Source organism: Gavialis gangeticus, unplaced genomic scaffold (assembly GCF_001723915.1).
Source record: "Gavialis gangeticus isolate Ggan-Ray unplaced genomic scaffold, GavGan_comp1, whole genome shotgun sequence".
NCBI lineage: Eukaryota > Metazoa > Chordata > Crocodylia > Gavialidae > Gavialis > Gavialis gangeticus.
Window position 1 is genome coordinate 11,326,893 of NW_017729009.1, and position 25,388 is coordinate 11,352,280.

At 38.3% G+C, this 25,388-nt stretch overlaps 1 protein-coding gene across 1 annotated transcript in view; it reads right to left on the bottom strand.

Moving 5' to 3' along the window:
• The window catches only part of ZBTB46 (zinc finger and BTB domain containing 46), an 85,544-nt gene extending 60,368 nt beyond the window's left edge, over window positions 1-25,176 (bottom strand). The window contains exons 1-2 of the mRNA XM_019510054.1: window positions 25,031-25,176; window positions 10,354-11,323 (exon numbers count right to left, since the gene is read on the bottom strand). Coding sequence (XP_019365599.1) covers window positions 10,354-11,290 — 937 coding nt within the window. The 5' untranslated portion in view covers window positions 11,291-11,323; window positions 25,031-25,176. The remainder of the gene's footprint in view (window positions 1-10,353; window positions 11,324-25,030) is intronic.
• Between the last annotated feature and the right edge of the window lie 212 nt (window positions 25,177-25,388).

Here is a 25,388-nt window from a genome sequence, read left to right on the forward strand (position 1 = left end):
AATTTTACCCCATGGTCAGATTGGTATGGACTGGGGGGAGTGGGGGGGGAAAGGGAAAGACGTCAGTAGGATCTTAATTATTTGTGCAACGTTAACTCTTGATACTAAAACAGAGATCAAGTATTTCCCCCAATGTTAGGCCTAGAAAGAGATTCTGAAGGGCTTGTAGTTTAAAGAAGAACCACGAAAAAGGAAGCATTATAGACATTTTATAAATGGGGAACTGAGACAAAGATTAATTGATCTGCTCAAGGTCACAAAGAAAATCCTGTGAGAAAATCAGGAACTGAAGCCTGATCCAGCAGTTTTACCTACAATGCCCACCTGGGGAGGAATTCAGCTGAGGAATTAAGTTAGGTATTCAAACTTCAGGAAGACAGCAAAAAGTATGCAGCCTCCGCTAACTGAAAGTAGCCAGACACCCTGCTGAAATGCTCTAACAAGTGAAATGTTTCAAGTTTTACAGGAAACTAGGAACACTAATAATTACCACTGCTTACAGACAAAAATCTCACTCACCACAAAACTGGGTTGTGTCATTCAAGTTTATTTGTCAATCACATTTTTTATGAAACAAACCAGATATCTTGCATTTTACATTTCCCTGTGATACTATGGGGATAGCAAAAGAGAAAAGTTTAAAACATTTGTAAGACATATCATGTCAATGTATGTTTTTGTGCAGCTGCCTATGCTAATCATCTTTGAACATCTATACTTGTACCCAACATGAACTCAGATTATGATCATCTCCTGTCTAATCTCACTGCCTTGCCTCTTCACAATCCATCTCCAACAGTTGCTGATGTTCCACCCCCCAGTCCCTCACCAGCTTGTTTCACTACATTAAACTCAAGTACTTTCTTCTTACCAAAAGGGTCTGTTCAAGCTTCCCTCACATTACACTTATTTCCCATTACTTTTTCTCTTGTTCCACTTTGTACACTTCACTATCACATTAGCATAATCCTCTTTCCATCCTTTACTTCATTCTCTGCTTTCTCATCAGCCTTTTACACCGAAGTCTCCCTGTACCAACCTGCCAAGCCCCATCTCTTCCAAATCCATCTACTCAAGTAATATTCCCTCTGCTTCCCCCATTAACTTTACTCACCATAAATCTTACTTCAAAATGTTTGGCGTTTTTTCTCATGTTACTTAGAAAATGAGTATTTGCAAAGCACCACGTAAAGCTAGAACATTATATGTTTTGCAATAATAGTTCTTACAATCTGCTTACATGTATATGAATTAGCTACTGTATATGAACAGTAGGAACCCTAAGCCAACACGACTCAATTTTTTACTTCCAATTACCCAAAACACTTACTCCACAATGTGAACTAATATGTTACCAAATATCACAATAGGAACCATACCATTCTTCTCTCAAAAAAACCCTGAAAGCATGCCAAGGTTAAGAAGTGGATTTGTAGCAAAATCAATTTCCTAAAACAAAACAAAAAAATCTGTTGAAAACAGATTTTAATATACAGTCGTTAGAACCAAAGAGGGCCAATTAATGGATGAGTCACCAAAAGCATGAATTGCCTGGATCTGTTTACTATATACCTGTATAAATAAAAGGAATTGTGCCTGGTAACATTTACTACTTTTTATAAAAAATTGTGAAGTATTAAATTTCCAAGCGACTTTTCCTTTCTCCTTTATAAAAAAGAATATCAACATATACATGCAGATGAGTACGCATACTTAAGGAAAAACCCAGCAAAATTAAATGATTGATGGGTAATATCAAAACAAATCAGTGCTGCCTGGAAAGTGACTTGAAAATTAGTTGCAGTTCCCCCCCCCCACTTTTAATATGTCCATATGTATGATATATAATTTAGTCACTCATTTCCTCTAGCCATTTATCCCTTATTCACCACAGCTGGTCTTCAGCTGTTGTATTTCTTGATTGAGCTGACTTCATTATCACAAGAACGGTTTATGAAATAATATCCTTATATTTAGCTATTAAATAGTTGCTACAAATAAGCATGCAACTATCCCCTTTACTAGCTAAGTGAAAAATTCTAAACATTTTCTTTTTATTGTAGAACAAACTATTTTACATAACAGACAACAGGTAACACAAAAACAGCATCATGTAACAACCCAGTGACTTCCACTCCATAAAAACAACTTCAAGTGCTTGTGACCAGCAATAACTTATGTGCACTGAATTCCTAGAATGATACAGTAGCAATGCCTAGTTCAGATGATTAATGTGATCAAAAACTGAAAGCTTGTGGTATGTGTGTTATATATACATAAACATTTAAGAGTATAGTTCAAATAACAGTTTTGGAAATAGCTGAAAAATTAAATTACCTAGGTTTAGAAATTCATCCTTGTACTAAGCGCCAACATAGCCATATACCCATGCATTTTCATAAGATAGCAGGGGTCCCAAAGATGAACAGGGCACATACCTTAAGGCAGTGATTCTCAACCAGTGCGTTCCAGCACCCTGGGGTGCCAAAAGATCCCTTTAAGGGTGGTATGGGGGTGTTGTTCAATAATAAGACTGTTAAGAGTACAACCACCTACACAGGATTCAAAAGATAAAACCCAGAGCTTTCAAATAGGAAGCCAAAGCATCAGAAACTAGGGTTAGGTATTTGGCGAGTCAAATAAAAAGTTTGGTCAACTGACTGGTCAAATATATCAGTCAAAAATAGTAAAAAACTGCCAACAGGTTCAAATAATGCAGAGAAAGTACAAAATTTTCATGAAGAAATGTGCCAACGAACAATTAAAAAAACAAACAAAAAACCACTTTGTCAAGAAAGGTGCAAAAATAAATGTAGGGGTTTTTTTTCGGTAAAATTGCCATAATCTTCGACCAGTCAACTGACCAGCTTGTCAACCCTATCAGAAACATTCTTACCTGTTGTGGTCTTTCCAAGGTCTCTACAACAGAAAAAACTGCTCTATTATTTTTCTGTAGTCAAAAAATGAGTGAAAACAAAGTGCTGGCATTTTCTGATGGGTGCTTCAAGACAAACGAGGGGTGCTTTGAGTCTACACAAACGTTGAGAACCACTGCCTTAATGTTTCAAGGAGGCAAAGAGGAATTTCCATTCCTTGGCTATAGAGAGATCTTTTGTAAATCTGACAAACTTCTGCTTTGTAAAATTTCTGAAGCTCTTGTTTAAGTTACAAAAGGGCTTAAGTAATTTGGTATTCATCCCTCAAATGAAGTGCAGAATATGACTGGATTCCAGTTCTGCCAGAACCACCCGTTTTGGATCACTGTGCTCGAGCATCATCTTTAGGTACCAGACCTTTCATAGCCTTCTCTAATGCTACAAATAAATGGCTCATTTCCTGAATTGCTTTTGTCCCACTTGTCTGTGAAGCAAGGCTTTGGGAACTTCTGAAGTGCAGAGTTTGGTTTATCTTTGGTTTTAGGAAGAAGTCAGGAAGGTTGGTGGTATAGTTAAAACAGAAGTCTAGTTCCACTTTGGTGAGAAACTCAGGGTGGGTGTTTCATTGCCAATTTATTCTCACAGAAGGCTGTGCAAAGGACAGATGCCACTTGAATCTTGCTAACACTCCTGAGTGTGGTGATGGGTACCAAGGAGATGGTTCTGAGCACCCGAAGGTAGGGAAACAACCTGGGTAAAGGTTTGAAGGAAGTTTCATGAGGCCAACAGCTTGATTTAAGGTCCCAGGACGGAGAAAGTTACAAAAAAGGGGCAAAGAAGTCATAAGCTGCACCTTTTTTGCCCTACATTTGTTTTCAGTTTTGGGAGAGCAGACATTTGGCCAATAAAGGAAATAAACATGCTGCTATGTAGATGGATGCAATACAGGTGAGAACTTGTCTCTCTCAGTGAGCTGAGCAGCAGTACCATGGCTGTACCCATTCTGATATCCCTTATGAGCCTTAGGCTTTGGGGGAGGGAGAGAAAAATACTGCCTTGAAGCCAAGAGTGAAAGAAAATGTCCTTGAGCCAGTATCTGCTCTGAAGCACAAAAGGAGGCATTTGCCATCAACAAACAAGTCCATCAGCTGCTAAATTTGGACTTGAGACTTCAGCAAAGATGCACAGTTGGCAGGGTACTATCTGCTTAGGTAAGATGCCAGACGGTTATTTTGTCTGCTAGGTAAAGAGCCACAAAAGATACCCTGCAATGGTGGTGCCATCCCTACAGTATAGCAGCTTCCTTACAGAAGGGAGATGAATGAGCAACTCTCCCTGCCACTGATATGACACATGGCTAATTGTCATCTACCAACATCTGGACTGCAGTGCCTTTACTTTAAGTAGAAAAATATTATAGGGTAGCTGAATTGCAAGGAGGTTCAGCATACTGCTCTGGAGAGGGGACTTTTTCCAGTATCACAGCTCAAGACTAAGCAGCTGGGATCCCCCATGGCACCTTGCCCTGCCCCTTCCCCTGAAAGGTATATTTTTCATTCTGCTTGTTCCAGTATTAGACATATAGAAGCTGGACTCTTACCAGTTTTGTGCAGAAATACCATGACATTTCACTAATCTTTTATTCCAAGAAAAAAAAATACACGTCTCTCATTTAAGAGGTGCTCATTTTGTTTGTTTATTGAAATATATTTTAATATTCTAAAGAGTGAAATCTGATGGAACGTGTTGGTCAAAAAAACCCCACAATGTGAAAAAAATATTCCTTCAGAACCAAGTCTGTCTTGGTTCCATTAATTCCACCTTAAAAGTACAGTACTGGATTTCACCAGGTTTTTTCTTTGGTGCATATAATGTGAAACTGGAAGTAGCTTGTTGACATCTTGACACTTCAGTTTGAAAAGTAACACCATATTCTTGCACTGCTCTGATAGCCTACAGGCATTTTCTCCTCTACTCCTTAAACATTTAATAGTGAAGTAGCGGCTGTATCTTGAGAGCACTGAAACATTCTGTGTGACTGTTGGAGGATTAGGAGGCTGCATATTTTCCCTTGGTTTTGCTACTCAAATTTACAGATACTCCTGCATATCATCTATCTTCTTACTTGTTCTTAAAAAAAAACAACACAACAACAAACAAATAAAACCCCTCCCTGGGGTGCATCTAGCTGACCCCCTCTGCTAGGTCTAAACACCTTCTTGCCCAACACTAGCCTGAGGTTGGGTGGAAGGAGAGCAGCAGAGACTCTCAGCCTCCATCCAAGAACCATCCCTTTGGCACAACCCAATATATAATAAAAATATTATGGACTGCTATTCACAGACAACTCCAGCAAGTAATTTTCTTTTGGGCTTGGTTTCTGGGAAAAGGAAAGAAAGTCTTATGATACCACTTTCCTTCAGTCTTTGTGGACAGCCTCTCATGGCAGACAGCAGGACTGTGTTGAATCAGATGAGGAAAAATGGGCTTGAACCATCTCCGTTTCCCAGTACAATACTGCACATAAAATATTTGAGCTGGGGAACAGTTTTTTGGGTCAAAAAATTATAGACCATTTTAATACTGAACAGACAGGAAAAACACATGGCCCATCTTCAAAACACAGGTCAGTTATATCAGATGAATCTGGAAGCCTACATAAGATGCATCCCCTTTTAACTTCCATGGGATTAATGCTTTTGGTTTATATACGCATAAGAGAAATTTATTCATAATGCAGCTATTGCATACAACGGCGTAAATTCTCTCTCTCAATTGAAGGGCACTAGGTATTGAAACTTGATTAAAAGTTCCAAAATTTGAGTCTTTAAAAACTACTATTCAGTTTTATTTTACAAATCTTTCGTTTTCATGCCACTGACTATGTGACATAGCAACAACATCATTCCAAGCTCGATGTTGGAAAAATTCAAAAGATAACAAGGAGTGCTGCCTTTTAAATAAGTTCCTGAATAAGAATTACCATGTCCAAGTTGATCTGTATTAGCAAAACATTAATAAATTTCTTAGCGCACACGCACATACAGAGAAAAAAAGTTTCAATTATATGTAAAAAGCAACACACGTTCTTTAAGACTAACAGCTCTTCTAGTGAAGATAATTGACCTCTATGAGGCCAGCCTCTAATACCATCAAATCCCTTAGTTCAGAGTCTCAGACTCTCCTTAATCCTGTAAAAGGTATATTCCTAGCATTAACTGAACAGCAGCCTTGGGGAAAAAACCCCTCAAAAAACCAGAAAACTGTTCAAAGATAAAGCATTTTTGTTGCTGGTAATATTAAGGGGTTTGAAATGAAAAAAAAAGTAAAAACTAAGCCAGCCAGGCAAATCTTTTTAAAAAGCTTCTATTTGGTTACTCTATGATGATGATCCCACAATTGGAAAGCTCAGGTTTCAGAAGTTGCTATTTTAATACATTTGGGCAGAAAAGAAACTTAAGATAAAGAAGCACACATCTTTTCACATGTCCAGAAGTCCTCTTAATGAAAGAAATAAATCCCTCCATTCTTTCTCCTTGGCTTTCATACCAAAAATAAATAAATAAATAAAAATACCCCACCTTTGGTTTGTCTAGTTTCTTTCCTTCAAAGAAAGTGGTGCTCCTATTGTATCTCTCACAGCAGAGCAGCAATATCCCACAAGCCCTATTCTCCTTTGCTCTGGATAACTGCAAACCCAGAAACTAAACAGCATATGCTACGAATATGAATACAGAACAACAACATGCAAGGCAGGGTTCTCAACCTTTTTAGGCACAAGGGACCCCTCAGAAAATGCCAGCTTTTCACTTTCACTCTTTTTTTTTTTTGACTACAGAAAAATAGAGTAAATCTTCTGTTGCAATGAACTTGGGTCAGAATGGTTGTGACATTATGGATTCCTATTTGAAACCTCTGAGTTTATCTTGTGAAACCCTGTGTGGGCGTATAAACCTAACAGTGCTTATACTGCACCCTTAAAAGGGCTTCACGGCTCCCCTGGGTACCAAAAAACCTGGCAGAGAAACACTGTTCTAGATATCAGTAGACACAAAGATAAAGGAAGGAATCAGCAGTACTTATTCCAGGTATAAAGGAAGGAAAAATTATGGGCAGAACATCTTAAATAATCATGCAGCACTAAAAGGGACTGAGGAGATGGGGAATGAAGCAAGATCTCCATATAATTAAGCTCCTTCACGGTATCAAGAAAATGTTTTGGGGAACACCAAACAATGACCCTACACAATTCCACCATGAGTCATCAGTGCTTTTTAGTCTATAAAGAATTAATGGTTTTGGAGGAAGGCGGGGAGGAGGGAACATGCATTGATCAGCCTTCACCCTACCAGGGAGTCCATGTTGTAACCCTTGGTCTAGTAAACTTTGAAAAATACTGTCCTGACTACTCTGAAATCAGACTTCCTGAAGTCTCAAAATGCTTCTTATTACATCTGGATAGGAAAAAATTGTAACCAAATCTCACAATATTAAAAAAAAAAGCTTTAGATAGTTTTTTCTTAGGTATCTCTAACATGTCTGCTGCCATGACACATCAAGTGCCAATCCCTTCAGTGCCAAGGCATTACTTCTCCTTTGCTGTGGACAGTGTAGAGAAGGATACTTCCAACAGGCAAAAGCAACAAGTAATTATTATACATAAAAAAGTGAAGCCAGAATGAAAAAGAACAATATCTTGTTAAATCACAGCAGGCAAAGCTAGATTTTTAAAGGAAATCTAACATTACACATGCTAAACATCACTTCAAACTCCTTGCCTGTATATTGCAAGCACTTCTCAATACAGATCATTATTTCTTCATGGATGGCAACTGTCTTTATGTTTGTGAAATCTCTAGCCTACTTTTGGACTCTAGATTAAATATGAAAGCCAAGAACCTAAAGAAGTATAAAAGCATCAATAACTAACTTAAGCAGATCCCTAGCAGCTAAGGAGATCTAGCAGCTAATAAGAGGGTTGCTTCCACCTGCTGGAGATGGGAAATATTAGATGCAAAAAAGCCCCACATGTGGGGGAGAAGCAGTTAGCTAAATTGGCTTTTTTCCTATTCTCCCCTTATCAGAAGTGAGAAGTAAGCTTGTATGAGTGGCCTATTCGATGTCACTCAGAATACCTGTAGAATTAGACAAAGGAGGAAAACTTGCCGCTGGCAAGCAGCTCAAATACCAAACACAGGATGCATCCAGACATTTAAAAACAAAACACCACACCACCACCAAAAACCCAAGAACAAATAACAGGCTAGAGAGAAAAACAACTTTTTATCTTAAATACATAAAGTTTGATCTTGCCACTGCATGGATCTTGGGTACCAGTAAGCACTCAAAGAACTATGGAAAAGGGCATTGGATCCAGAGTCTGCCCATGCAGCAAATACTAGGCCCATTGAAAAAAGGACTCCATGACTCTTCAACAGTACAAAGAACAGGATTAAATCTCTAGTGGGTCATCTCCCTACCTCTTAAAGGTGGAGAGACCACACATATCCCCTTTCTCTAACAAGGCTGGGGACCATGGTGCTCAGAAGGTGCAGCTATCATATGGGAAGAGCCTCGTTAGCATGGACAATCCTCATTAGTTAAATAAACCGTTATTCCGGGCATGTCATTCAATTTGGAAAAGTGAAAATTGTTTCAAGCTTCTCTTTCTGGTTTACACAAACTGGTGAAAAGATTAAATATTTCAAGGTTTCATTTTGAAAAAAAAAGGACTAATTCAAGCCTGTAGGTACCAACATAAGAACACACATTAGGGTCTCAACTATTTTACAGTATCCATTGAAGCAGCTAAAACAACACTGCACTGGAAACTTTCCCCTTCCCATGCCCAAGAAACTGAACAGACCTCTATTTCTGTTAATTAAATACTGTTCAGTACTTTAACAATTAGGAACTGAGTGACACAGATATTAATTCCAACAATAGAAACTCTTATTAATCGATTCTTTGACTTATGCTTTAAAAAAATAGTACTTGTAAAATGATCCATGAACTTATTCCTACTATTAGTGCTGCAGTCTATTTTTGCAGTCAGTCAAATAAATATACATGTATTTTACTCTAAAGCTGTCCAAAAAGCATCTACTCCATGAATAGAATAAATGCTTGAGTCACTTTTCCAGGGTGATGTGTGAGCAAGAAATATTTATGCTTGAATAGTATCACAGGCAGTCAACTTTGAGCCTTTATTGAAGAGTACCCTGAAGTTTGAGGATTATGACTCCAAGGTCGATTTATTAGAGATCAGTCTTAATATTAAGTCATTTGACACTGTTGGTTAGAATCAGAATATTTTAAAATTGCATTACCAGGCTATTGGAATGATCAAGATGGCATATCAAACTGTTACAGCACAAATAAAGGTAACAGAATAAATTTAAAAAGTATCACGTGCTTTGCAAAATTTGATGTTGAGGCATTTAACACTCAAATTTCAGATCACAAATAGCCAAAGCTACCATGTTAACACTGTTGTGCAAATTCAAATAACATCAGAAATAAAGAGTCTCCAGCTCTCCACCCTCAACATTTTTACCTCTTTCTTGCAAAATTTTTGAAAACCAGTCATACACAACCCCTCTGTTTTTTGCTTTTACATCCCATCATGAAGTAGAACAATTTTTAGCTGTTGACAGACACTGGGATTTTGACAAAGGCACAAGCTGCTGCACATCCAGTTTTCATGCAATTCAGTGGCATGCAGACACCTAACTCTCCCTCCAACTTCTCAAAAAATCCAAGGCACAACATTTCCAGGTAAACATTCTTTGGTCTAAAATAACTGTTGCTTAACAAAGATAGCCGGACAACCTTATTCTGAAAATAGAACAGTTGCTGAAAATTCAAGAGCTCAGGAACATGATTTCCTCCCTCTCCACATATTGAAAATCATGCACTGAAAGACCGGAAACACTCAAAAGAAAACCGAAGGTTTAAACCATGAAATTACATCAGGGTCCCATTCTTAAAGCTACCAAATGCTTGCTACATCTGACGTTTGACATAAAGAAAAAATATGGATACTACACTGCCCTTAAACTTTGTCTATCCAGTGCTCAATGGCAGTTTTTAAAGGTGCTACTATGCAATTCCTTATGAAACTGATATTCATTCCTTATAAAAGAAGTGTTCGCGGCACTGATCCGACTCTGTTATTCTACCAGGTGGGCAAGCTGTGTCAAATCTTACCTCGCCAAGACTACTAACTACATTACATTTTTGACAACTTCTACAGCCACCTGAAGAGCAGACTGAAACTATGGATTCATTTTGCAGACAAATGAACACTTACGAGAGAGCTCTGACTTCAGGTTCCCACCGACCGAGGCACAGTAGGAGTAACCCACCTAGAGACACAAAGTTCCTATGTCCCACTATGAAATGACAGCACTTCAGTGAAGATGACTATTAACATTACTAGAGCATTTGCTGCTGAAAATTAAATAAAAAGACTTACTTGTGTCACGACTGTTGTATGGCCATCCTGAGGCAGGTAAAAAAGATGGCATGGGAGAGCTTGCTCTGCTGTCATCCTCTACTTGCTGAGTAATGTGACGCACAGTTTCTTTATTTTTTCTGTTCTTTCTGCGTCCTGTGGGCTGCCAGCCATCCCCTCCTCCTTGCTCCGACAAAGCATTCTGTATTGCACTATCCTTGGCAGAACGTAATTCATTCCCTCCATAATGCGACGGTGAAACCTGCTCCTCTTTGATATGTAGAGACCCATAACCCATGTCACTGGACCAAAGAGACTGGGATGAAATGTCATCATGGCTATCAGTTTTTGGTTCCTGATCCTCTTTTCCATAACTGCTCCCTCCTTCGTGACAGCTAGCAATGGCAGAATCTCCAGAGGAGTTTGCTGGACTCGTTCTCCGAGCTAACCATGGAGATATACTCCTGCCAGCCACGACTGCTGAGATCAAAGCATCCGTACTACTGCTGGAAGGAGCTCCAAGTTCATAGTCAACAAGGTCATCTGAGGCATCAGATTTTATGCTTATGTCAAGAGCTGCTTTTATGAAATTGTGACAGGCTTGGACAATATCAGTCATTTGCAGATAGCTCGCAGCTGACATGACCTCAATGACATTTCTGCTGGTCAATGCTAGGTGTGCAGAATACATGAAGTCAATGATTGCTTTAAAGCCCTGTGCGGTTACAATGTCTAAATGAGTGACTGTTGCCTGGTCGGATGTCTTTTGCACCTGGCAGTACAGTGTCTTGAAGTACCGACTACTTCCGAGCAAAACATTTTTATGAGCCTTGAAGATCTTCCCTTCCACTATAATGCAAACATCACAGAGGATGCCGTGTTGTCTCTGCTCATTGAGCTCACGAAGTAGATGACGGTAATGGGAGGCAATCTCCATATCTTCCTTTCGGTTATTCATTTGGGAATCGTTGTGTTTCCTTCTCCACAGATCCTGTTTCAAGGGGGGCAGGAGGGAGTGAAAGTGTTATATTCAAATACAGTACAAATTTAAAAGACTTATTTTATACACAATACTTCTATGAAAAATAAACTGCATGGAACTAAATAGTCTCCAAGGATTAGTCTATAAGCAAAACACAATTTATTGCCTAGCGTAGATTGTGCACTCCTAATATGATGTATCTGCCTTACCAGTTATTCAAATAATTCATATTATTAAGAGACATCAAAACAGAAGTTCAGTGCTCTGAAAGGCAGTAGTGTCTCAACGAGACGTCACATACCAGAGACCATACTTCAAATTATCATAGGATTATTGTAGAAATATGTCACTAAATTACTGAAACTGTCTGGTAAAATGCCTGTCAGTTTTTACCATTTAAGGTTTAGTTTAAAAAAAAAAAAATACTAGAAATAAAACTACACTGATAGATGCAAAATATCAAATAGCATTCTGTGGCAGTAGTTCCACAGGGAAAAAGTATTATGTATAGCACACTGAATAGTTTAAATCCTCAAACAGTAAAAGCCAATTGAAACTAGCTATTTTTCTTGCTATATTGGTGCTGTGGGGCTATAAACGCTGTCAAGTGTCAGAAGAACAATAGACAGATTGGAGACCACATTTCAGAAAGCTTCAAATTCCCACCCAATAGAATGAATCAGTAACATACAAAGACTAGGAAGCTATTTTGCCTGAACTTTACTTCTTTTCTGTGAGATCAAGACATTTTTAGCATTATAACATAGACAGGATAGGATTAATATACCGTTTCCTCATTAAGTGTCCCTTTTGAACTGAACAGGTTATTCTCTACACATCTAAAAACCTCCCCCCACTCTCAAACATGGACCAATAAAACACCTTTGTTCATCAGATCCTATGGGCACAAACCTAAAGGCAGTTCTATGATGGAAGCTGTAGGCAACACATTAAACTGATGACAATTTACTGGGCTTTCCCCACCCTTGCTAGCCTCAGCAATCAGCCCAACAAACACCCAAATGTGCGAGCCCAATGTCTTAGGGTTGCGTTTTTTGTTTTAAGTTAAATATACAGTTATTGCCAAAAGATGTTTTCATTGCCTCAAGTTCTCAATCAAGTTTATTTATTTAAAAGAAAGTTTTAAAATAAATGTTTTAGCCTTAACTAAAATTTAATCATTTTCCCCATATTATAGATAGAGTAAAATTCAAAGAATACGAAGCAGCAAAATGATAAATTAATATTGAAGTTTTTATAGGCTACTAAAGTGTAGGCACAATACATACGCAATTTCCATATATTAAATAAATTTAAACCAGATGCAACTTAATTCACTTCTGAAGATACTATGAGTTAAGCTTGCTATCCATTCAGGCCCCCCCATCACAGGAGAATAACCCTGCTAATGTCTCAAGATACTTCTTTGTTGACATAATGCTCATCAAAAATTCCTACCACTCATGTAAAAAGCCTTCTAATTTAGGCTTAATCCAGGCCTAAAAAAACAAAACAATGCACATGAAGCTTGCAGTCAGGACAGGTCTTGTCATTTGTGCCAATACCTCACTTCCACGTGAACTAGTTTCACAATCTCTGCCATGTGTGCAATTCCATAATACTAGACTCTCCACCAGAAATTCTGCCGGTCTTTATGCTTCTGTTTGAAGCCCACTGTAATAAAATATTCTAAAATGCTGTTTGAGCAGTGAGACCCTAACATGCAAAGTTGTGAGCCCAGGGGATGCTCTATTACAGAACAAAGCATATTTTCTCATTTCATTCAGAAACTGAACTTTGCCATAACAATGTGTGGGTATTAGACTCAAACAAACAATATGAGACAGCCATTTAAAGCCATTTTTTAGAATTGTGTACACGACTAAATTTGCATATCTATACATAATTATATACTAGACGCCAGGTAGGCATCTAACTGAGTTTGCATTCATCTACCAAATGCACATGAAATGACTCCAGATAACATGATACAGAAGAACTTGATATTCACAATGATATTTTTTAAGAGAATAGCTGGAGAAATAAGGACATTTTCAGAAAACTGGATTAGCTTTTAGTCACCTATTTAAAATAAAGACCCATCTGCTCCAGACAGTTTTACTAGAAGGGAACAAGCCTGGCTTTATGACTGGACTTTGATCAGGCAGACCTAACCTCATATGAAGAAGAGTCATCAGTACTGTGGAAAGGCTTAACAACATTAGAGATACATGGCCCAAAAAAAAAAAAAAAAAAAATCAACACAGACAGTTGCTTTAAATTTAAGTTCCTCTGCCTCTTAAAATCTGAACTGTTATATAATATTTGCTATAATATCCACGTGCCTTGTAGGTCATGGTTGTCTCGATTTCCACCCCCAACAAACATACACCTCCCATAGAAGCATTCATGACAAAAAGTAAAAGATGAAAATTGTGTTAGACTGGGGAGGAGAGTGGAGGGAGAATTCCCTTTGAAATACACACAATATTATTGTCTGATTATTAATCATCTTGGAGAGCAGGATGCTTTAACCCAATACTTTCCTTATAATAATTATAATAAAGAAGAGAAAAGGACATGAAGCAAAATAGTTATACCCTCTCCTTCTGAAGGATCTTCCTAACAGCTCAGGACATCTACTGTCTCATGTACCATTTGTCTCCATAGGCTCATTTAGGTACAGTATGTGGGAACAGGTTTTCACCTTCTTGAAGCAAAGACTAACTCTGTTAAATCGTCTTCCACTAAGGATCTTTGGAAGGGACTAGCTTCCCCCAAGGAAGGATGAATCCTTGAACAGACAGAATTTTAGCAGCATATTTTTGTATAATAACTGAACTCCATTTGGAGAAGCCAGACCTAGAGATTCTCATCCTGCGGAATAAGACACAACCTAGTCTTTTTTAAGTCAACTGGCAGAGGACTTTACCTGCTGATTATGGAAATCTACCCTGCAGTCCTCAAATATAGGTGTGTTGAAATCCCATTGAAAACCAATTTGATTGAAATTGTATAGACAAGGATCAGATGAAAACCAAAGTGTGAGAGCACTGGAAAATTAAATTCTTAAGTATTTCATCTTGCAGAGGAAAAATACTTGTTGGAGGTATCCAGGCTAGAAATAATCCAACCAGTGATTTGAGCACAGCTTAATAGTTCCTTAATAGTTCCTTTGAGTTCTATACAAGGAAGCTCTTGGGGAGTCCTTTTCAGGGAGGAGGACAGGTAGGCTAGAGGCTATTGCATCTATTTTTACAAAACAAAGGGGAATTGTCACATAGAATAAATTAAGTTGTTCATCATCCATCCCCATCTCAATGGCTGTCATTACTAAAGCTTCTGAGAAAGATACAACCCCTCCCAAAATAACCCCAAACCCTTCATAATATAGTTATGAAGGCTTAAAAGAGTCCAACTTTTCCCTTTTGTGTTGCCATTCTGATATCAAAATTAGTATGAAAGGGAGCACCTTTTTTGTACCTGTCTGGAAAATGGTTTAAAAGTTCTCCCCCATGGTACGAAATCCCTCCCCTTCACAATTTGCTATAGAAATAGTTTATTGATAATAATTCATCTCTTCACCAGTCTTGAGGAGTCTCAAGTAGTAACAGCCGCTCTGATTTCTTCAATACTTTCTATTTGGAACTCAGGTAATTCTCCTTTCATCTGATACAGGAGATCACTGTCATTACTTATATTTGGATACATGTAAGTTTTTCCTCTGTCTATTGTCTGCTGATTACTCTGTTGGACCTTTCTGATGTACCTTAATGTTAGAGTTATCTTCCAAGAGAAGAGCCACAGTGACAGAAACATCATAAATGTCTAGACAGATGTGGGCTAGAAGGGATCTCTGCTAGACTGATTACATACTTAATCATCACCTACTGCCTTTTTAAAGCAGGGCTTTTAAAATTGTCCTTTTCTGATATTACAGTAATTCAAGTTAACTCAATTGTTCTACTAGCCTTGTGCTGTTTACAGACATGGCACTTGCTAGCCTCAGCAAATGAGTGTCTCAGTGATTTTCACTGCTTCTAGAGGTAAAAAGATACAGCACTGCCCTCTCTCCCAGTCACCAAGACCTTGACAGAAGATGCCCTCTGGGCAAGCCAAGAAGAATGAGCACAAGGACACAAATAGGAAAGCACCTTGCCTTGTGCTCTTTTTCAGTACTGTCAGAAATATGGGCAAACAAGGTGAGAGGATACATTCTGAAGGGTAAAACCATTTCCCCACTAAAGTTTCTTAGGGCAGACTCTGTGGAATCAGGCCCTGCAAGCTCTGCATGGTGGGGGGCTGACAGGAACATTGCACCAAACAAAGAAGAGCAAGCAAAAGTAGCTGTGGCATCTTCAGGCAGGCTACAGGCAGTTCAGGCCAGTCTGGAGTGGGAAACAGCAACAAACCATGGCGATGTTCAAATTATTCTGTTCCTATTCTAGGAGCTACTCAAATATTAAGTACATAAGTGGTAAGAGTGTTGGAAACCAGGCTTGACTTCTTTGGGAGGAGCCTTACTGCAAATAAATACAAATGTGTGTTAATATGCAGCATGTAGGAGCTCTAGTCATAGGCCAGGAATCCAGTGCCCCAGCACTGTACAAACAGAGCAAAAAGACTGTCCCCGCCTCAAAGAACTTATGGTCCAAGTTTGAAACAAGAGGGAACAGATGGAAACAGATGAAAGGGAATCAGGATAATATTTTTCAGAATAAGGCATACAAGGAGCCTAAACATTATCTAGGGTTTTTGTTGGTATTACAGAAGAGTTTTAGGGAGGGGGATACTGAATGATAGCAAAGCAACTTTCTACTTGCAGGGCTACTTATTGGGAGCTTCTCTGAAGCAGGGGAGAATGCATGCAAGTGCTTGCTTTGGAAGCTGAACTAGATGCCAGTTTCCACAGCCCACATCAGGCACAGATTGGGACTGATGACTTGATACAGGATGAGAAGTGATAGGCTGCAGAGTGCATGAAAGGCCTTGAAAGTAAAGCACCATAGCTTGCACGATGCAAAAAGATGTGATGCACACTGAACATTTTCTAGTCTTTTTATTTTCTTAAAGTCATCTGCATGAGGGGAAAAAGTAAAATGGCCCTAAGAAAAATTACCCAACCATTGAAATTTCTAAAAAGGATGTGTAAAAGCAGGTACTTTCTTACCGCTGGAAGGAAAGCTGGTATTCTCTCTCTTTAAAAAAAAAAAAAAAGAAAAAGGAAGAAAGAGTCTGGTAGTAAGTCTTTGCACAAACTTCTGGAAGGCTTTTCTAAAGAAAGCTATGGCCATGATGAAATACAAAATGATTTTCCCTGCTTTGCAAACTTGTTTTAAAAGAGGTACCAATTATAAGGACTAGTGGCCATTGCAGTGACAGCAGGCCATATTATGTCACCTTCAGATACATAAGCAATGGCAACTTGTACTCAATTTGATCAATAAAATTTAACGTCTTCCAATCTGACAGAAACACTGCTATACGCACATCTTGATCTACCTGTCACCATATATACCAACCTATGGTCACTGTTCTATATTCACAATGTTTGCAGTACCATTATACTTTTTTTTTTTTTTTTTTTAAATATGTGAAGTCTTTGGGGGAAGAAAACTAAATACGCCTCAAATTCAGAAGAATTAATTAGTTTTTCGTCTACCCATTTCAAGGCAAAGTGCCTGTTTAAGGTCAAGGACCACAAGGGAATTAATCCAAGTTAAAATTTAAGGCAATTTGCTAGTAGTTAAAAAAAAATTCAGGAAGCTTCAAAACTCTGCTCTCCTGTGTCCCAATTTTACACACTGCTTTGTGATGTTAAGTCTTTGTTTTTCTGTCCTACCTGGTAACCAGACACCTCTCTATTAACAGAACAATTTTCACAGAAAATCAACTAAAGGGAGAACTCAATAAAAGAATATTTGATGGTGAAGTTATTTTTTTATAAAGATTGATCTCCTCACTTAGATGAATGTATTTAAAACTGAGCTTATCAAAGTTTGCCAATACTCTGTATGAGATCTTAATGCCAAATCAACTCATTTAGGCCTAAATTTCACACAGTGTTTAAATGTAGCATAGCTCCTGGAAGGACTGAATAGCAATAAGAAGCATGAACAAAGCCATTAACAGCTAAAGAAAGTTAGACAGGTGTGGTGTCAGGATATTATAATTCACATCTCAGTTAAGAACAAACTTTTAAGTGTTCTATTTGATAGATTAGCATCAATCCATGCACTAACTCCACTTTGTTGGGGTAAACCTAGTTCAAACTTTTAAAAATGTCCCTCGTATATTCAGAGTTTATTTGGGCTCAGAATCAAAAGACAGTACTGATACGCTCAGAATCTGTAGTCTAATATAAGGAGTCTGTCAAAAGAGTACCTATTTTTAATATTTAAGCTATCCGACTATTTTAGACCTTTGAAAAGACATCATACCTTTTGCTCATGTGACCCCAGATCCTGACAGCTTTCCATTTGTATTTGCGTTAACACATTGTTAGTTCCACTGAAGTCTGTGTGTAAGAAGTTAAGCATAAACATATGGTCCTCAAAAACTGGGACGTTAATCTTCAATAACTAAACAGGATCTACTATCTAAACAGCAATAAAGTTACCTTCATGGAAAGATACACAAAAGTACACTGAAAATGCAAGAGAAAGCAGTCTTCAAAGAAAGCATGAAAGATATGAAGAGCTGCCAAGCTTTGGAAGAATACAAGACTTAAAAATTTGCCCATCTCAGACCACAGACTGTATACCAAGAATACAACAGTTCTAGTTTTAGATTACAATAGTCCACAGAGCTACAGAAAAGAAAATAAGATCTATAATGCTTCATGATCTATGCCTTTTAGCAGCCACATTCTATCACCATTATTAATATACTCAAGTGGCATTCTCCACTTAATATATTATTGACAATATTACTAGAATTATTTTAGTTACATAAATCTTACAACCTTTGTGCTGCCCTGTATTCCTCCTTAACTCCAGGGAGTCTTGCTTCAATAACCCAGTTGTAATACCTACTCGTTTGAAGATTTCTAATGTCTGACGAAGTAGGCTGTCGCCTACTTTCTGGATCAGCTGGTCTCTGGGGTGCCAACCTGCCCTGTCCTCTTATAGATTTCAGGGGGAAAAATACATTTCAATGTAAATGTACAATTTTCTGTTCAGAAAGCATCCACTGGGCTCATAATGCATAGTGCCCAGAGTATCCTCAAAGGAATGATACAGGCAATACTTTTAAAAGATCACCATTAACATAGTGATATGAACCGTAAAAAAAAGAGCTGAATCTCACCACTGCAAAAATCAACCCAGGCAGCAGTCCCGCTTTCCACCACAGTGGCACAGGATAGCAATGGACAATCCAACATTTGTCCTGATTTAGCATTAGCTTAAGCTATCTGCATTTGAGTCAACTCCTCAAGCCCACCTTGCATGAGTGAGAACAGAAACAATACAACACTCAAATGGCAGAATATTTGTATTAGCAGAGAACAGCCGAATCTCGACTGTATTCCTCAAGCATCACGGCAAGCTTCAACCCAGCCTCCCCTCCTCTTCTCTCCCCTCCCCAGGTGGGCCAGTTAGCTTAACTTTAAAGCATCATTTAACTAGGAAATAAATGAATAAATAGACTGATAAATTCACACCCATGCACCAGAGCCGAATTAGGAGCAATACTCACATTATATCCCATTACACTGCAGTGAACACAAGTTCCCAGTCACAGGGTTTGTCTACACTACACTACAAAGCCTGTGCTGTTATAGCATACTGGCACAGCAGCACTGGCTACAATCCCTCGGGAAGACACAGTGCATGCAAACAAGAAAAGGTTGGGGGGGGGGGAGGTTGTCAGTACAGTTACCCTGCCTCCTGAAACAACACAACTAAGGTGGTAGAAGCCTTCTTGTCAGCACAAGTGCACTCACAGCAGGGATTGTGCCAACATAGCTCTACTGGCTAATGGGCTATGTCTGTCAAACAGCTTGTCAAATATCTGTAGCACAGACCTGGTCACAGTGCTCTGCAGAATAAAAGGGCTCCCCCATCAACCCCTACTTCAGAGATGGGCATTACCTATTGTGACTACCAGTCTCCTGCTGGCCCAGGAAATGAAAGGTTTAACTGAAATTACTAATAACTTTGACCACTAGGGTGAACCAGACTCATGTTCTGATTGTAGGAAGTTACATCCCAAGGAGAAAAAAAAAATCCTCAAAACTATAAAGTGGTAAATTCTCCAGCCCTGTCAGTATGACATACCCATGTACTAGCTGCATATTCTGGCATTCTTGAGGTGAAACATTCATTGCAGAACATGTACTGTGAGAAGATGCAAGCATTGCGGTGTCTATGATTTGACAGATTCTATTCAGATTAGGTTAGTCATATCCTTTTTAAATACTGATTTTGCAAGTGAATATATTACTTGGCAAAGTAACCTGAACGGAAAAAGTTTTTAAAAGCCTGGGTGAGCCTATTTGCAATCATTTAGATTACATGCATTAGATATGCTGTTCAATGGGTTTAGCTGTTTATTAGGCTTAAATTTAAAAGTTCCTTTGCTACAGAGCTTTCCTCTGTCATAGCAGTTGGAAAGTGGCAGAGGGGGGAGGAGGGGGATGACATATAGCACATCATTTTTCAGGGCACAAAGGACTAAGAGACAGCACCCCCAGTCTCTGAACCAAACATTCCTCCGATTGATCTAGGTGCTCTTATGACAGACTCCGGAGGGAGAAGAATCAGGGCTCCTGATAAAGGAAGGTTGCCACAACACAGCCTTCCAAGAGGCCAGCGAACCATGAAAACTCATCTGTAGAGAACCTGACAGATCCCTCAAAACAAACTGAAAGCTGAACATGGTTTTTCTACAAGCCAATTCACAAATAGCAACTCCATGCTATTAAAAGCATATTCATAAAATTAACACAAAAAACTGGAGAAATGATTTAAACAAAAACACTTGAATGCAACACTACCATCAACTCTTCAGCCTCAACAGATACAATATCTAAGCACATTCGCTACTTTGATTTATAGCTCAGCCTGACAATGCCCAGGTCTTTCCTGCTTGAGTCTGAAACTAGATATTACAAATACAAATGTAAACTACTGGTGGAGTAAACAAATATTGTTGATAAATGTACTTGCCAGTAAATGCCTGATATATAATAAAACAAAGTCAGCCACATTAGCTGATGAACAGCCTATTAAAATGATCTCCTTTAGTTCTTTAACAAACAAAAGACAGCCTGACTACATGCAGACAGGAACATTCAGTGTAGACTTAAAGCATGTAAAAGAGGACCTTATTTTTCATTTTTCCAAAAGAAAGTGCTGTTTGGTATGCCAGTAGTTACTGTCTATGAAACCAAACAACAGAATCAGAGCTGCAAGAGTTCAGCATATTAGCCTGGCTCACTTAACCTTCTGTTAAGGTATCATAATGTGAATATAGAATTAATTACATAGTACTCTTAACTAGAAATCTCAAAATAACTTGCTTGAGGTTTTTTGGGGTTTTTGTTTTTTTTGTTACTAGAACGGACTTCACTAACGTACATCTTCTGACAGACTACACTAGACAATACAGGCCTTATTTTCACTACAATTTCTATCATTGCCAGCTACCTAAAGTACACACTCTAGATTTCATACTGTGTTTTAAACCGCCAACTAACAAAGGCACTAGAGGTCTGACAGAAGCAGTGTTCAATGTAAGCTTTACAGTCAGATCTTGGGGGAAAAAATGGTAACATTTTCCTTTTACCTTAAATGTTGTAACAACATGAAGTGGCTTCTACTTAGCTTTGTTTATTTTGAGACTGTTTTCTTTCCAGATTAAATTAACACCTGCAAAATAGGTTTACAGCTGCAACTCCACAAATTTACCTCCACTGTGTTAAAAGTATAATACTGCTGGCATTTCAAAAAACTTTTTATTAATAAGGCAAGACCCATAATACTTGGGCAGGCAGGTATACCCTCAGGACACAGGAACAGGCCTAATAAAATTGAAGAATTCCTAACACAATGAAGGGGCACAAGCAATTTGTTCCATCTAAAATAAGGAACTGCTTCAACACCAACAAAAAAAGACAAAGTGAAAATGCAGTTTGCAGATCAAGTCTACAGAACAGTCCCTTGGGAAACCTTGGAGACAAAAATAAGTTCTGAGGTACTTAATTTCCTTTGCTCAGAATAAAAACAGCAACAAAAAACAGATTTAGCTTTTCTGAAAAACTGAAAACAAAATCCAGGAGAAAGATATTCTTAAGATTCTTTCAGGATGAAAAGTAACTTAAATTACTGGTATTTAGTTTTACTCTGATTAAGTTACTAGAAGGGTTTTTACCCTTAGTATAAGAACAAGCTATCATAAAAACTACTTAGGATAGGCTGTCTTCTCCACAAGAACCACCACCTACCACTCCGTGATCGCTTGTTGTGGAGGGGAGGAGGGTAGGAATTAAGTGGAACTCAGACACAAAAAAAATGAAGTCTGTTGTTCACAGATACCAAGGTATAACATCTTAAAAGAGAAACCAAATTCAATGCAAAGATGTACCATGCAAGATTTAATAAATGAATCCCACATTTCTATTTTCCCCATGCCCCCGCCTATGCTCCTGCCACCACTGGACTGGCATTCCAGCATTTTTAAGATTCCTGTGCAGCAGAAGAACTCTAGAAGGTAGAATCAAGCAATTCTTCCACTTGCAAAGAACACAGTATGCCTGCCAGTTCACCTGAATCCTGGAAAAGTGGTATGTACAGGGAGCCAGGAACAGGTGTTTTCTCACTGCTGCAAATGCAGCTGGAGAACAGAACAAACAGGTAATCTCAGCAACAGAAGAGGAATGTGTCTGTGCCTGGGTTATCTTTTTCTACTTAACTAATCAGAAAAAAGTATCAGAATTAAGGTGTTGAGGAATGATGATCCCCAGCAGAGTTGCTCTTTTTGCTACTCACTTTGGGACTGGAAATGTTCCCTTTCCAAAAGTAAAGGATTTTTGTATGGATGTCTTTGAGAAGGGAAGGGACAGAAGCAATGGGATGCGCTCAATAAAGTTTGCTTATGTTTGTTATGTTCAAAGGAATACCAATTTCTTTTGCACAATATTTGCAAGCTAAGTGTACATAAAACTTCCAGTAAACAGTTGCCGAGAAAAGCAATCAAGTTTACAAGTCCTCTGGGTCACCAAAATCACAGACAATGAATTTTGAGGAATCTGGAAGACTGAACAATGTTTGTAGTTAGGGCAAATCAGATCTCTCAGCCTGTGCTGTTATTCAGAACTAGACTTCAGCATGCCATAATGACCCTTAAGTCATAGAAAATGCAGACATTTTAAATCAGGGGCCAAAATGAATCCTGCCCTTATAAGTCTCCTTGCATCTTTTTTTTTCTGCCCTAAAGCTGGACTCCTGAGGTAGGAAATATTATGGAAAAGGCCAAGATTTCTGATGCATCATTTTCAGTTACGTACTTTAATACTATTAAGCTCTGGTTTAGCTGTATTTCTGTCAAAGTCTAATAAGGTTCTTCTAATAATCAATTTAAAAATTAATACCACAAAGTAAAAGCAATAATAAAACAGAAGTGATCTCTGTCTGATGGGATGCTTTTCCTCCCCTCCTCCCCCACCCCCCCCAATCCTCTGAACACGTGGAATTGGAAGACAGGTTTGCCTGTAAAATTTCAACTTGCCACTTACTCCCTTTTACTTCTGTCAGACTCCCAATTTCTTTTTAAACGGACTATTGTCCTCTCTGCAAACAGTTCAAGAATATGTCTAATAATTTGTATTATCTGGGTCCCCCTGTGCATCTGCAAGCATTAACTTTTGATACTGCCGTACCCACTGATACTTTTTTAAAACTTCTTCAGAAACTCAGGTCTGACTCCGCACTGACCTCCACACATCTTGACTTTAATGGGACTATCCTTGAAGAGGAAGTGAGTTGGGCCAAAAGCTACATTTGGCTATGAGGATAAGAACTGAATCAAGACATTTATTAAAAAAAATCTAATATTCAAGAGCTTCTCTCTTCTGAAAGCACTGTACTTAGGGATCCTTGTTATCATAGGCTCCGAAGTGACAGGAAAGGTAACAATAGCAAATGCTAGGGTATTTCCTATTTAAATAGGACACTGTCAAGGCAGACAGTTTCTAGTCTCACACTTAAAAACTGTAACACTGGACAATTAAAAAGAAAGAAGGAAATGGTCACCAAGATTGAGAGGTCAAAGACATTCATTAAGACCACTTCCCAATAGCCATAGTGTAACTGATTACAAATATGTAATTAGCATCATCTACCTAGAATAATTTATAGTAATAGATCCTGGCACCAGGATCTGACCCACTTCACATTGTGGGACTTGAAGGAGACCCAAGTTTAAGCAATATAGGCACGACTGAAACCCATACTCTTAGCAAACCTTCAGAGCTAGAATGTCAGTAGGTGGGCAAGGTCATCCAATTCAGTTAGGTTACTGCTTCCACCTGTACCGTGCATGAACTGGTAAAACACCTGGGAAAAAGGAGTTTGAAAAACCTTTGCCTGTTTGGAAATGGTTACCATACTGTTTCAGCCACTAAGATTTTTTTCCCCCCTAGGTGGTCTTAGGTGACAGCAGCTACATGGAAGAAGAAGTTTCTACTTATGACTTTACTCTTCCTGGAGAGTTGTGCTTCACACTTCATATTCTGCTTATTTCTCTGCTATAAAAATATTTTGGATGAAACATGTTATTCAGTTGACTTTCAACACCTAAAATTTAAAACTGAATACTTCTTACCAGAACTTGCTTTAAGTTTGGTTTCGGTTATTTAAAACTATCATTATGGCTAGGATTTTTTCAGTATGCCCCCCACCTCCACATTCTGTACACAGACTAGCTCCCTTACCAAACAGGATCAGTTAAAAACAATATTATTTTCCTTAATGCTAGGGCACTAAGGCATATATCTGTGTAAAAAATACTAGCATGTATAAGTTAAGACCATGTTACTGAAATGCATACAGGAGTTTTAAAGTTTATTACTTCATTATTATAGAAATGCCAAATTGATATTAGAGTAACAAGGAGAAATGTAATTGCTCTCTCAGAAATATGTAAACTATACAAACTCAAATAAATACTTCCACCTGGTTTAGACCGTCAAACCTAGCTTCTCCATTCCTGTTGGCTTCTTTTGGATGCTCTTTTCAGCCACTCTAAGGCTGAGGAATGACAGCTGTTTTTATATTTTAAAAGTAAGTTGCATTTACATTGTCTTCAATCCCATTACTACTAAAAATTCTTATTTGTACTTCTCTGACCATGAATCCAAGGCTGCACAGAACAGAGGCTGAACAAGAAAGAATAGGAAGAGCGAGAGCGATGAAGTTCACATCTTCCCTGCTTTGCAGCACTCCCAAGTTTTTCTCTTGTTCTGAGTTCTGTAACATTCTTCCCCTCCCTGTGTCTCATCTACTCAAAGAATAGACGAGACAGATCAGAACTAATGAAGGTGCCCAAAAACAAAGATAAGCAGCAGAGTAGCAGAGTAAATGCAAATTAACCTTTGTTGCCAATATAAAGTCAAATTATATATAGGACTGGAAGTCTTAAAAGCAGCACTATCTCCAATTCCTCTCCTTTCCTTTACCATATAAAGTAGTAAATCTTTAAATGTTCAGAACTTACCAATAGTTGAGAATGTTTTCTGTTAGTAAAGATAAATGCCACGATGTGTCACGGTAGAATAATACATGTTTTAATGAACAGAGGAATATCGTTCCTGGTAATAAGCTTTGAAATGTTCAAACACCCTGTATTTGGGAGGGGGAGAAGAAAAAAAAAAATCTTAACTCTAGCTTGAAATTGCACATCATATCTTGTAAGTCTACATGTCTCCAAACAATTAGAAAAAACAAAGCCTGTAAATTGCCTGGTAAGTAAAATGCAATTATGTTTGTTTAAGGATAGTCCACTAAAAGATTACATAAAAATCAAACCAATGATTGTTAAATCATTCAAAACACTATTATATTTACTATTTTAT